At 51.9% G+C, this 12,526-nt stretch overlaps 1 protein-coding gene across 2 annotated transcripts; it reads right to left on the bottom strand.

Annotated features, from left to right (window-relative positions):
- Window positions 1–51: 51 nt before the first annotated feature.
- Window positions 52–11,944, bottom strand: Pcif1 (phosphorylated CTD interacting factor 1). Of its 2 annotated transcripts, XM_041670120.1 has the most exons (17): window positions 11,823–11,944; window positions 8,581–8,752; window positions 7,130–7,272; window positions 6,921–7,045; window positions 5,915–6,052; window positions 5,617–5,747; window positions 5,347–5,501; window positions 4,799–4,946; window positions 4,631–4,714; window positions 4,310–4,409; window positions 3,027–3,189; window positions 2,204–2,376; window positions 2,012–2,098; window positions 1,746–1,930; window positions 982–1,075; window positions 714–889; window positions 52–612 (listed from the first exon to the last, which is right to left on the bottom strand). In XM_041670120.1, exons 3-17 carry the CDS (start codon window positions 7,251–7,253, stop codon window positions 381–383), a joined length of 2,115 nt encoding a protein of 704 aa, XP_041526054.1. In that variant the 5' UTR covers window positions 7,254–7,272; window positions 8,581–8,752; window positions 11,823–11,944; the 3' UTR covers window positions 52–380. The 2 variants fall into 2 exon arrangements, with proteins under 2 accessions (XP_041526054.1, XP_041526053.1); XM_041670119.1 differs by lacking the exons at window positions 8,581–8,752; window positions 11,823–11,944 and having other exon boundaries at window positions 7,130–7,304.
- Between the last annotated feature and the right edge of the window lie 582 nt (window positions 11,945–12,526).

The raw sequence follows: 12,526 nt of genomic DNA on the forward strand, positions 1-12,526 counted from the left end.
ACCCAGGGATGAGTATGAAAATCTAGGGATCTTAATAAAGGGACGCCTAGATGTGGTAGGGAGTGGTCACAGAGGCAACTGCCCCAAGACCCTCACACACTCTTGGGGAGTTTCTGTATTTCCTTTTACAAATGAAACAAGGCAGCAACAGGGTCAGTGTGGGGCTGGGAAGGCATGGGCCTATTTACAAGGGATTTGGTGAATCTGGGGGAGTGAGCAGGGAGGGGGAGTCCTGGCAGAGCCATAATATTCCTATGTCCTTGGCAGCCCAAGTCCTGCTGCCATCCCAAGGGAGTGCCCTGGGGCCTGCTCAGCCCTGAGGACTGAGTTCCAGCAGTCTATAACAGCACCCCTGGGGCTCCTCCTCCCCGCAGGATATGTTAAGTGGGGTGAGACTCTCTACTAGGGCCCTGCTCCCGGCCCGAGTCCCGGTCCTTGGCCTCTGAGGAGGATGATGAGGAAGAGCTGGAGCCATGGCTGCGACCTGACTGCTTGTAGGCAGTGGTGAGCTCCTGCAGCCGCTCTGGCGTCGGCCCCCACTTGGCAAAGCCAGGGTCGTTCTGCAGGAAGAGCACAGCCGTGTTGTGGACGGCCTTGTAGTGCATTTCCTCCCTGTGGGCAAAGGCAGCTGTTCAGGAGAGGGCACAGACTGGCCTGCTCATTCAGCCTGCCAGCCTGACCTGGCTTCCTTCCCCTGCTGCCCGGGCACCTACTTCTTGCAGATGTGCTGGGAGCCACTGCGGTACTCGTGCTCAAAGGCAGGCAAGATCAGCTGGTGGCGTTTGAAGCGGCTCTGCTCCATTCGGGTGAGCGCTGGTGTGGGGGGATCCCGCCACTCAGGGATGAACACAATGAAGGACAAGGGCTCTGGTGAGCTCTCCAGCAGTTTCTGTGGGAGGGAGAGTATGGGGTGGAGATGAGGTTCTGCCCTGGAGGGCAGTTTGCAATTTTGCCTGCCTCGTCAGTTGGCAGCACACCCACCTCAAAGTGAGAGACCATAGCATCCATGAGCTCCTCGCAGAACGGAGGGTTGGCCTCAAAGGAACCACTCAGCGGGGCGAAGTCCAGGCAGGGCCTACAGAAGGTGAGCATTGTAGTCTACCGGCACCGTCCCTCACACATACTGCCTCCACCTCCAGACAGCCACAATGAAGAGATGACCACAGTCAGGCCAGAGGCCAATATTCACCCTAATTGTGCTAGGGCAAAGAAGTGACCATGTCCCTCAAATAAGTTACAGAGGCTAGGTGTGTGTGCCTGTATCCACTAAGTTGAAGAAATGGAGTTCAGGGCCACCTCAGCAGAAGCCACACCCAGGGCTTCCCCAGCTCATGAGCACAAGGCTCTCACCTTCCGCTGAGCACTTTCTTTCCTTCCTACCTGAATATCCTGTGCTCTTCACCCTGATACTTTTGAGGTCTGTATTAATCTTCTCATCCCTCAGTGCCAGGGTCCCTAATCTAAACCTAAGCTAGTTCACAGAAAAGTCCACAGGCCAGCCTTAGGTAGTGTCTATTTAATGTCTGCCCATGAAGCCAGAAAAGTGGAAGCTCCAGAGCTGTTTCAGCATGTCAGAGGTCACACAGTAGATAGTGTGCACACACGGGAAATAATGAAGACAAGCTATCTTCAAGATTGCCTGATTCCAAAGCCCTAAGCATTAAGAAGCAACTGGCTGGGATGGGACCTGTGCGCTAGCAGACATCTTTATGGGCAGAAGGAGCCCAACAACTCCTGGATCTCACCCGCGGGAGCCAAAGTAGCCATCTGTGTCCGGGAAGGCAGAACAGTACTGACGGAAGTAGCAGTTGAGGGGTGAGGCGAAGCACTCGAAACTGACGCCAAAGAGTCGGTGGAGGGTCTCGAAGACATGTACAGGCAGTGATCCCTGCAGGCCAGTCCCCTCATAGAGGCCCACGCCAAACATCATCTACAGATTAGCCTTAAGTCAGTGTGAGGCTCGTCTCCCTGCTCCTTTCCAAGGGAGCCCTCCCCGGCCCTAGATCTGTACCTGGTATCGACGGAGAAGACACCAGACTCGAGGCAGGAACCTCTCAAAGGCAGAGTCATCAACACAGCTATAGCGATACAGGAGCCACTGTGTGACAGAAAGGAAGGGATTCAGCAGGGATCTCATGGCCTCATCACTGGGAGCTGCTGAGGAGTATGGTCAAGGAAGTAGGAAAGCCTCCCCAGCTCTCACCAGTTTGCTGAAGTAGCTGCGGCTGACCTTGACCATCTCTCCCTTATACCGGATGCAGACCACACTATTCTCCATGTGCATCTCCACACTAGGCATGGGGGGTGCAGACACAGCCAGACGAATTGGGTAGCAGTACACCAGACGGGGTTCCAACTCTGAGGCCTCCACCTCCTCTGTGGGCAGGAAGGACAGTGAGGGGCTATTCAGCTCTAGACAGCGCTCACATCCATTGTGCTAGTGCTTACATGGGTCAGGAAATTGAAACGGTTTCCATCACAAAGGAAACAAAGCCATTAAAAAGCCGCCAGGCAACTGGCATTAACTGGTGACATGTATCAACACCCTCAGCACTGAAGCAGATTCGCAATGCCCTCAGCCTGCCAGACAAATTGGAAGTATGAAAACAGTGGCCTTTGTCTGGATAGTTAAGTTTACTCATATAGGGATCTTTGGGGCCTGTGCAGGTTTTTCTTCCTTCCTTCCTTCCTCCCTCCCTCCCTCCCTCCCTCCCTCCCTCCCTCCCTCCCATTGTCACGGCAGATATTATTACACTTGGGTCTGGGGAAAGCAAAGGTTTAGGGAATGGATTTGACCCAGGTCTGCTTAACTAACTGGCCCATCTTTCATCAACTTCTGGCTCTTCCTTTCTCATTGATTAATTTCCCAGGGGAGTACTAACACCTCAGAGCCAAAAGACAGCAAATTCTACCCAACATTACTCCAAGAAATAGGTTCTCCCAAATCAGCACAGCCTCACACAGCCTCACATGTTCTTCAAGCAGGGCCTAGGACAGACTAGATGGCATTACAGCTGGCGCCCTACCTGGGATGTTGTTTTCCTTGAGGATGGCAAGGTGCTTCTCTCGGATCCGTTTAACATACTCCAGGGAGATGTGGTAGATCTTGCTACAGATGCCTTCCACAGAGTCCTTGGCTGCAGCGGAGACATGGGGCCCACACTGCCTCCGCAGATGCTCCAGGCGGTCCTGGAGAAAAGCCCTGGTCAGGACACTGGTGGCAAAAGGGCCTCGTTGGGGCTGGCAGGTAGAACTCTTGTGGGGCTATTGGATCCCAGATGTCCCAGTTTTGAAAGTGGCTCTACTGTTTACTAGCCATGTTGCTTGAACTTCTCTGAATCTTGTTCCTATCAAGGGAATTGAAGCTAGCAAATAGGACATTGTGACGAGTCAGTGCCATTCCCTGATCCACCAAGCCCCTGTCATGTAAGCATCTAATGAATGGCTGCAGTTTTGTTGCAGTTACGTTGGCAGAACCCAAGATAATCAGTGGGGAGTGAGGCAAGCCAGGCAGGACCACCAGCATTCGCCTTCCATTGGGAAGGCTGCTACAGCACAGGAAACTGGATTGGTGTGGACTTAAGGATTGTGCTTTTAAATTCTTGTTAAAAGAATTATACCTGTGAAACTGCACTGTGAGAACAAGTCACTCTGGCCAGGAGTGTACCTGTCTTTGTCACCACATGTCAAGTACACTTAATGTTGTGATTGTAAACAAGTCTGAAAACGGTCCTGAAGAGCACCCAGTACAAATGCTGATGGAATTAGAAAAGTGACAGGCAGGGGCCAGAGAATGGAAGGGCTGTGTATACCCTAAGAGTAGGAATTGACTCCAATAGTGGCTGGCTGTTTTTTAATATTTATGTGTACACATATAAGTGTTTTACCATCAGTTACTTCTGTATACCAAATGCATGCCTAATGCTCACAGAAGCCACAAGAGGGCATCAGATCCCTTATAATGAAAGTTATAGGTACAGCCCCATGTAGGTGCTGGAATTGGACCTCAATCCATTGGAAGAGCAGCCAGTGCTCTTAACTGTTGAGCCATCTCTCCAACCCCCTAAAAAGGTGGCTTTTAATTGTAATATGGATACACACAAGAAAAGACAGACTGTTCTCACAGATCTACTAAGGTGACATGTTGAACACTCATCAGGTTGAAAAGACAGCTGTTTGCCTCTGAGCTTGAGAGAAAACTAGGGGCCTTGAGCATCTCTGTAATGATTCTGGGTCTGATGAGCATCAAGGTCTGCCACACTGCACACAGGCTTCTGTGGAGGCCAGCCTCACCCTGGGGCCCTCTCACCATGTAGTCCTCTTTGGAGGCTGAGTGGTCCTTCCGAAGCCAGCTGAAGGTATCTTCCACATTCCACTTGACCACTTTCCTACTGTCAGGGGATGCACTCCTGCAGGTTGGTGGCAAGAGAAAGCTGTATTTTGTGCAGGGCCCAACTGTTAGGTGTCTGCTCCTCTCCTCCTCTTCCTACTTTGCTACCATCTTAGGTACTAGCCTCTAGGCTTACCACCCATCTGTCTTTGGCAGCATTGACAAGCCTGTGAGCATTCACCAGACGTATTGCCCCCCTCCCCACCCCATTTTGATTGTGCTGGGTAGCGAAAGCCAAACCTGGACTCAATGAGCCGCCTGGCAGCCTCTGCATATTTAAAGAGCAGCCGTTTGGCTTCCTCCCGGAACTTGATTCGGGATAACCTGAGTTAGAAAATAGGCAAGAATTAGAGTCCTCCTACATGTGACCTGGCACAGGGACCAACCAACTGAGCTGTGGCATTATACCTGATGGGAATGTCATTCATAATTTCACGAAACATGGAAGGCGACACAACTGGTTCACAGTTGCTTGGCAACAGGGGATCAGATCCTTTGTCTACGACTTTGCGCTCCAGCATCCAACGATTGAAAGATTCTCGGGGTGGCTCAATGCCTGTGGGACAAGAAAGCTGCTAAGAACCTGGAGTGTCCAGCGGGGTCCACTGAGACAGGAAAAGACACAGTCATAAGAGTTTGTCATGTGCTTACTTCCTAGACTCTATTCTGAGAATCAGAATACCAAAGACAGGGTCTGGTAATGCAGCCCAGACTAGCCTGGAATTTGAAATCCTGCCTGAGCCTCTTGAGAGCTGGGAGGTATGGGCGCCACACATGCTTTCTCTAAGAATTTTGTCCCCAACTTACAGCTATGGGAACTGCAGACAAGTTGAGAAACACACTCAGCATAAAAGCTGGGACCCCAATAAATCTGTTTTCCTATAGCACACAGAACCACTAGGCCCCCTTGCCACCCAAACCCAAGTGAAGCCAAGGGGAGGCTGCAGAGCTCTCACCCTCCCGCTGCTGGCACAGCTCCCGGTAGTGCTGGCGTAGCTTCAGGATGAGCTGAGAGCGGAGCAGCTCGACCTCAGGGTGTGGGGGCAGGACCTCTGAAGGGCCCCTGTGCTTGATGACAGCATTGGTCTGGATGTCCAGGTCCCAGTACACCCTAGGGCACAGACAGGAGTAGTGAAGATGGCCTGCCCGCTACTACCATACCACACAGTTCTGGGCAAGCTGCCCATCAGCAATGTACATATCCAAGCTAACCAATAGGTACTCACTCAGTGGGTCGGAGGAGAGCTGCTTGCTGTTTATCTTCAGTAGATGCACCCCAAATCTTTAGTGTTGGGGTTCCTGGGATGCTGGGGGAACTGGGCACCGACTGGCTTGTGGGTGTCATAGGTATTTCAATCTGAAGGAAAAGAAACCAGAAGGCATCCAGTCCAAAGTCTGCAGCCAGGCCCAGCAGCTGTACTTAGGACTCCCTCCTGACCCAGCCCTTGCCCTTGCAGGGAGCTTCTGGCCACACACCCAAGATAACCACATACCGACCAGGTCCTAGGAGTCCCAGACACTCACCTTGGGTTTCTTTACACCATTGCCACTTGGCTGCTCCTCCGAGAGCTGCCGCTTTCTGGGCTTGTTCTCCACTGGGGGAGTTTCCACCAAGCTTGAGTCTTGGGGCAGGGGGGTTGCATTCAGCCCCAAAGGGTCCGACTGACAGAAAACAGCAGAATTGCAAACAGTGGCTTAGGAGCCCCAACAGTTCAAATTCTTGTTTTCCCACCCTTTTCTGGCTCCTAATGGAAGCCAAAGGCCTGGAATGCAGATGAAGAACCTTGGACTCCACTCCTGCCTGCTACCTGCAGCTGTAGCCAGGGGTGACTCCTTCCTAATGCCCTCACCTTCAGAAAGGCTATGTTAACCCCACTTCACCACTGACATTGTGACACAAATCAGTGAGTGACTTGCTATGGTCTGTGGCATTAGATTAGTGCCTTAAGAACAAAATGGAAATCGAGAACCAAGACAAGTCAGGGAATGTTATTTTTCAGACAAGCAAGGCTCTGCATGGCCTTGGGCCAGTCACTTCCCTTTGAACCTCAGTGTCCTCTCCTACAAAATGAAGAGGCCCCTGCCTGACTATGTATAGAGGGCTCCAAGAGCTGAGGTTCCTACCAGACAGCCTGTGGTTATACTCCTAGAACATCCTTCCCCTCCCACTTAGCTAGCCTCACCTTAAACCCTGATTCTCAGAGGAGTTCAATCCCCATGGATTTCAGTATATTCTTTAAATAAGTCCACAACTGGAATCCTACTCTCTGCCACAGAATGAACATACCACAAAGACACGGAACTCTCTTGCTGACGCCTACCTCTTCGCATGCTGCCCAGTGTTTGGCATGCTCCACTAATAATCTGCCCTCATCTCTCCTGTTTGATTGCAAGGTTTTTGAAGACAGGAACTGTCTTCCTTGACATTTTATCTGCAGGTATCAGCACAGGGCTAGACACCTAGTTGTCTGAGATACATTTGTGGAAGGCCAGAGGTCTGCTCTGACCCTTGCCCCAAGTCGGCACTCACAAGCACATCGTGCTGGCCCAGCACAGGCATCTCCCACAGGGACTGGTTGGTGAATCGGTTGAAGTAGTAGGGGCGGCTCTCCCTCCGGCTCCAGCACTTCTCCCAGCCTGCATGTACCAGCTCCTCTGCAAACAAGAGTATGACCCAGACAGTCAGGTCTGCGCACAGCACTCCGCTATCCTACCAGCCCATACCACTCCCTCCAGTACCTGGGAGGTCCTGTACCAGGCGCACTGGCTTTGGAGAACAGGGCTGGCTCTGATTGGAGGTGCCTGGAGAATGACTTAGGAGGGATGCTTCCTCCCGGGGGCTGCCGTGATTCTCATTGGCCATCTCAGCAGCCGCGCGGGACCTGTCACAGAGGACCATGAGTGTCAACTCCATCCTACTCACTAATTACAGCCTAGGGCTCGCTCTGGTGACTTATCTACAGTCTTGTCTGGACAGCCAGCCAACTAGTGCCAAAAGAGCAGTGAGATTGAAGTTTCTGTCCCTCAACTGTAAGATAGGGTGCCCGCCTAGCCAAATCCATCCCCTTAATGGTCTGGCTTGCCCTTGGGCTCCCATCCTCCAGGAAGACTGACTCTGTCCCACCTCCTCCCTCCCCCACAGATTTGGTGGACACAGTTCTTCCACAGTGTCACTGAAAGTGCATCAGAGGGGCTGGAGAGATGGCTCAGTGGTTAAGAGCACTGACTGCTATTTCCAGGAGTCCTGAGTTCAATTCCCAGCAACCATATGGTGGCTCACAGCCATCTATAATGAGACCTGGTGCCCCCTTCTGGCTTGCAGACACACATGGAAGGAATGCTATACACATAATATTTTTTTTTAAAAAGTGCATCAGAAAGCTTAGATGGCTAGACCTACAGGGGGACTGTTTCCTCAGACTGGGTCCAGGGCATTGCTCTCCAGAGCTGAGGATACTACCTGTATCCAAAAGGAGCTCTACTAATCCTGCGAACATTTACAGAGCACCAGAGTGGCCAACAAGAAGAGGGTCTGCCTTTTTTGAGAAGTCGCCCTATAATGACCAGTGCCTTCTCTTGGGAAGATGGTAAAGTCAGTGGACTAGTGGGGAGGAAGCATGGACTCTGGTAGTAGTCTGTCACTAAGGAAACCAGTGTAACTGAAGGGGGTTCAGTCCTTCAGAAGCCCCAAGTTAAACACTGAAGAAACCAGCTTCTTTAGATCTGTATTCTCCACTACTCCCTCCTAGAGCACACCTAGCACAAGCCTCAAAGGCCAGGTACTTCCCAGTCTGGTCCTGGTACACACCTAGGGGCCGCCTGAGATCAGACTGATGATGCTCATGTTGTTTTTAGTATGTTACAAAACCCACAAGAAACCCTCACCCACAGTAAGACCACAAAAGCTAATTGGAAGGTTTTCTTTGCATGCTCATCAGGATCCCTGACTGGTTGTTGACGACATCATAGGAATCATTGAACATTTATTTTATTGTACACCCAAAGACGTCTGTTAATTTGGAAAGGGAAAAATCAATAGTTACTTTATCTGTACAGTTTGGCAGATAAAAATTGCAGCAGCAACAGGACACGTGTAACAAGCGGGCCTTGATTACAGAAAGGTTTGGAATGGCTCCTTTGGGGGCTGAGCCCATGGGTTTCAAGGCTGAATAAGGTCCCTTTTCTCTCACCCTCTGGGGTCTGCAACACTAGCATGAGAGGGGTTTCTTCTCTGGCTGGACTGAACCCACGTCACGGGGTCCCACAGAAGCAGGGGGAGGCCCACAGGAAGGTGCAGCACAGGTAGATGGGCTGGTCAGCAGTGAGGTTGACAGGGACTCAGGGGACTCCGTGCATCAGCAGCTGGAGAGCAAATAGAAGACAAGAGTTATTGGCCTGAGAAGCCTCACTAAGCAGAGGCAACAGAAGAGGGACAAGGACACACTATGAGGGTCTGGAGGCTCAAGGAGTCAAAGTTGTACTTCTCAGAGATCAAAGCCTGGTCGATATAGTAGTGTGACCCTGTCTAGACAAATATGCTCAAACAGATCCTTTTGGTTTTTTTTTTTTTTTTTTGGTTTTTCGAGACAGGGTTTCTCAGTAGCTTTGGAGCTTCTCCTGGAACTAGCTCTTATAGACCAGGCTGGCCTCAAACTCACAAAGATCCGTCTATCTCGGCCTCCCGAGTGCTCGAGTGCTGGGATTAAAGGTGTGCACCACCACCGCCGGCAAGAGATTCTTTTTGTTGCTGAGGTTTTTTTTTTTTTCTTTATTGTTTGTTTTTTGAGACGGGGTTTCTCTGTGTAGCCCTGGCTATTCTGGAACTCCCCCTATAGACCAAGCTGGCCTTGAACTCACAGAGCTCAACCTGCCTCTGCCTCTTGAGTGTGTGGGATTAAAAGTGTGCACAACCATCACCTAGCTTTTTTTTTCCAATCAATGTACTTCTCAAACTTTCAACCAACAAAGGCTGCCTTCATAGGCCCTGAACCTAGTTTACCATAGAGCTCTAAACTTGATTTGATGCTTTCGTATCACCTTGAAGTTGGTCGTTTGTTCTAAAGTACTGAAGATGGAGCCCAGAGCCTTGAACATGACAGGAAATTACTCTTTCATGCGCTACATTGCCAGCCCTTGGCTGAGACCACTATGTATATATATAGCTTGACAAATATATGAGGTACTGGGGATAGAGCCTAGATCCTTGGTCATGCTAGATAATTGTTCTGTCACTGAGCCACGCCTCTTTAGCTTTTGAGACAGTCTCAAAAAATGGACAACAATATCCTTGAACTTGATCTGTAGTTCAAGAAGGTGTTGAATATATATATGATCATCCTTCCTTAGTCTCGGGATTAACTGAGATTAGAGCCTGTACAACCAGGACTGGAAAAGGAAAAACCTTGCTTTCCTGGAAACCAAAGCCAGATCTGCGGTGCTGAGTGAGCACTTCAATGAGCAATTCCACCTGCAATCCTGGAACTGACTTTTTTTTTCTTTTGTTCTTGGGTTAGAGAGGAACTCAAACTCCCTTTGTAGCTGAGTATGACCTTGAACTCCCAGTCTGGCCTCTTTGACTTCCCAGGTACTAGGATTAGGCGAGGACCACCATGCTCAGCTCAGTTTTTCCTTCTGAACTGGATTTGGCTTTGTTACCCAGACTGACTTTCAACCACTGCACTCAAAACATCCTTCCCTTTCAGCCTTCCCATTAGGTGGGACACAGACACATGCCAAGGGGAATCAGGTTTTCATTTCCAACACTGAAGCCCCATATATTGCACAACCAGCTGTGCCAACCAAAATGTCTGTCGACCAAAGAACAGGGAACAAAGCATACGGAAGATTTGGGACACTATCTCAAGTCACCCACAACTAGTAAAAGACACACTTTGAAAACATTATAAAAACAAAACCATGCAAACACATATAGCACATCTCATTCACCTTTATTGAAAACTGTTTATCTCAGAAAATGTGACAGAATGCACCTGGTTGATGCATTTGTTAGAGAAGGCAGAAGCAGCAGCCCAGCCCGATGCCACCCAAATGGGATCACCGCAGCACTTCCCACAGCAGCTGTTACCAGACTCATCTAGGGCAGATTGCTGTGCCCCACCACACCTGTTAGGAGTGAGAAATGGGGAAGGGAGCTACCAAACAATTGGTAACTTTAGGACAGGGTCTCACACAGCTGAGACTGGCCTTAAAGGCCTAATCATCCTGCCGGTATCTCCAAGGGTTGAGACTACAGGCCTACTGCCCTGGGTCGTCCTAGCCTGCCTCCGTCTCTTAAAAGTGCTAGATTTCCAGGTCTGTGCCATCAACCCTCAACAAGACTGTCATTTTTAAACACGCCACAAGTGGGACTGGGAGACAAGATGACTAATTCTTTCACTTTACGCGGCTTGAAAGTTTTATCAGCTTTGAATCTGCTAAGGGCTAATGGTGAAACTACGTAGTACAGTGACGGGGGCGCGCGCGCACACACACGCACTAATAATTAAAAATTAAACGAGCCGGGTACGGAGGCAAAACGCCTTCAATCCCAGCACTCGAGAGGCAAAGGCAGGAGGATTTCTGTGAGCTCGAGGCCAGCCTGATCTATATACTTGAGTTGCAAGACAGCCAAAGCTACACAAGAGAGATCCTGTCTCTTAAAAATAAGAAACGAAATAAATCCGCTTAGATGGGTGCAAAAGGTCTCCTGCCCAAAGCACCAGACCCACCAAGTTCCAGGCCGGGCTGTCACCCCGACTTCTAAGGCAAAACCACTTGACCCATTAGGTTACTGGTTTCCTTAGCCTCTGCCTTCCGGACTCCCACGCACAACAAAGTCGGAAAAGCTCAGCGCAGTCCACACACAAACAACTGCATCTGTGCACCAGCGGAACCCGTGAGAGCCCAAGTATTCGATTCCGGGATTGGAGGAAGGTGGGGCAGCACTTTCTAGCGGACCAATCAGAATGCTCCGGCTCCAGCGGGCGGAGCCACGGGCTCTGCGCAGTGCGCACGCAGGGACTGCCTCAGCGCGCACCCGCGCATCCCTCCCCCACAGCTCAGCGGGGGCGGGGTGTTTGGCGCGCGCGCGCCGGCCCATCTCTGGGCTCCGCCCCCCGCCCTGCCGCGCGCTCCCGCCCCCGGGCTGAGGCGACTCAGAGTCGGAGCCCGACACAAAGGCGGTGGCGACGGCGGCAGCGGCAGCAGCGGAGGGACCCTAGAGGCCGCTCGGTCCGCGCTCCCTGGGCCCACTGCACTCACCCCAGCCAGCGGCCCTGCTGCCCACCCGCGGCTCTAAGATGGCGGCGACGATAGAGACCGGGCGAGCGGCAACCCCGAGCGGGAAGCGCCGGAGGTGCCTCCGCCGTCCTGCTTCGGACTCCCGGACCATGGCGCGGCTCGCGGCGGGACCATGGCTTCCTGGGGCTCTTACCTGCCCGAAGCGGACCCGAGGGGATGCGGCTACACGTTCTGCTCGACCGCCCGTTTTGCCGCCTCCGCCTCGCCCTCCCCAGCGCCGCTGCCGCCATCTTGTGTCCCGGGCCGGGACTCCGCGCTGCGCATGCGTCGGTACCGCCTCTGAGGGACCTCGCCGGGGCCGCGCCGCCATCTTGAGTGTGGCAATGTTGGCCGGCTCCCCGGACCTTGATTGCTTTCGACCCCCTCCCCATCTTCCCGTCCTTCCCTGTTGTCTCGTGTGGTCCGAAGGTGGGGGGAGACAGCTTTGCTTTTCTTGGGATGTAGGCGGAAAGGAATGAATCCATACGCACGCCCTGCCTCAGTTTCCCTGCAGATCACACTCGGAGGGACTGAGGATCTACTTGGACACTTTAGGGGACACGAGACTGGTTTGGAATCTTCTAGGGGCTCGGGCTCAGTTGCAGAGGCGGAGTGGTGACGTCGGTCCTGCCGGCACCTGGGTCCTAGCCTCCTCGGGGCCTGTTCCCCGAGGGGTCCTGCAGTGTTTTCACTGTTTGCTCAGAGGCCAGATGGTGTGCAAAACGAACCTTCTCCCGTTAGCAACCTGTTCACAAGTTGCTCTTGAGTAACCTAGCAGTCTAAGGAGTGATAGAACGGTTACGCTGGAGTTGTGAAGGCTCCACGGTTTAGTTTCACAGGGCACGCGATTGCTAGGGA

This window comes from Microtus oregoni, unplaced genomic scaffold, assembly GCF_018167655.1.
Source record: "Microtus oregoni isolate MIOR12 unplaced genomic scaffold, Mior012 000020F_ref0000438, whole genome shotgun sequence".
In the NCBI taxonomy this organism is placed as follows: domain Eukaryota; kingdom Metazoa; phylum Chordata; class Mammalia; order Rodentia; family Cricetidae; genus Microtus; species Microtus oregoni.

Coding starts and splice junctions, on each gene's coding strand:
- Pcif1 (XM_041670119.1), bottom strand. CDS start 7,304: ATGGAGTTGACACTCATGGTCCTCTGTGACAGGTCCCGCGCGGCTGCT. Junction 6,053..6,920: donor TGGGCCAGCACGATGTGCTT/GTGAGTGCCGAC, acceptor GTTTTCTGTCAG/TCGGACCCTTTGGGGCTGAA. Junction 2,377..3,026: donor CAAGGAAAACAACATCCCAG/GTAGGGCGCCAG, acceptor TCCTGCCCACAG/AGGAGGTGGAGGCCTCAGAG.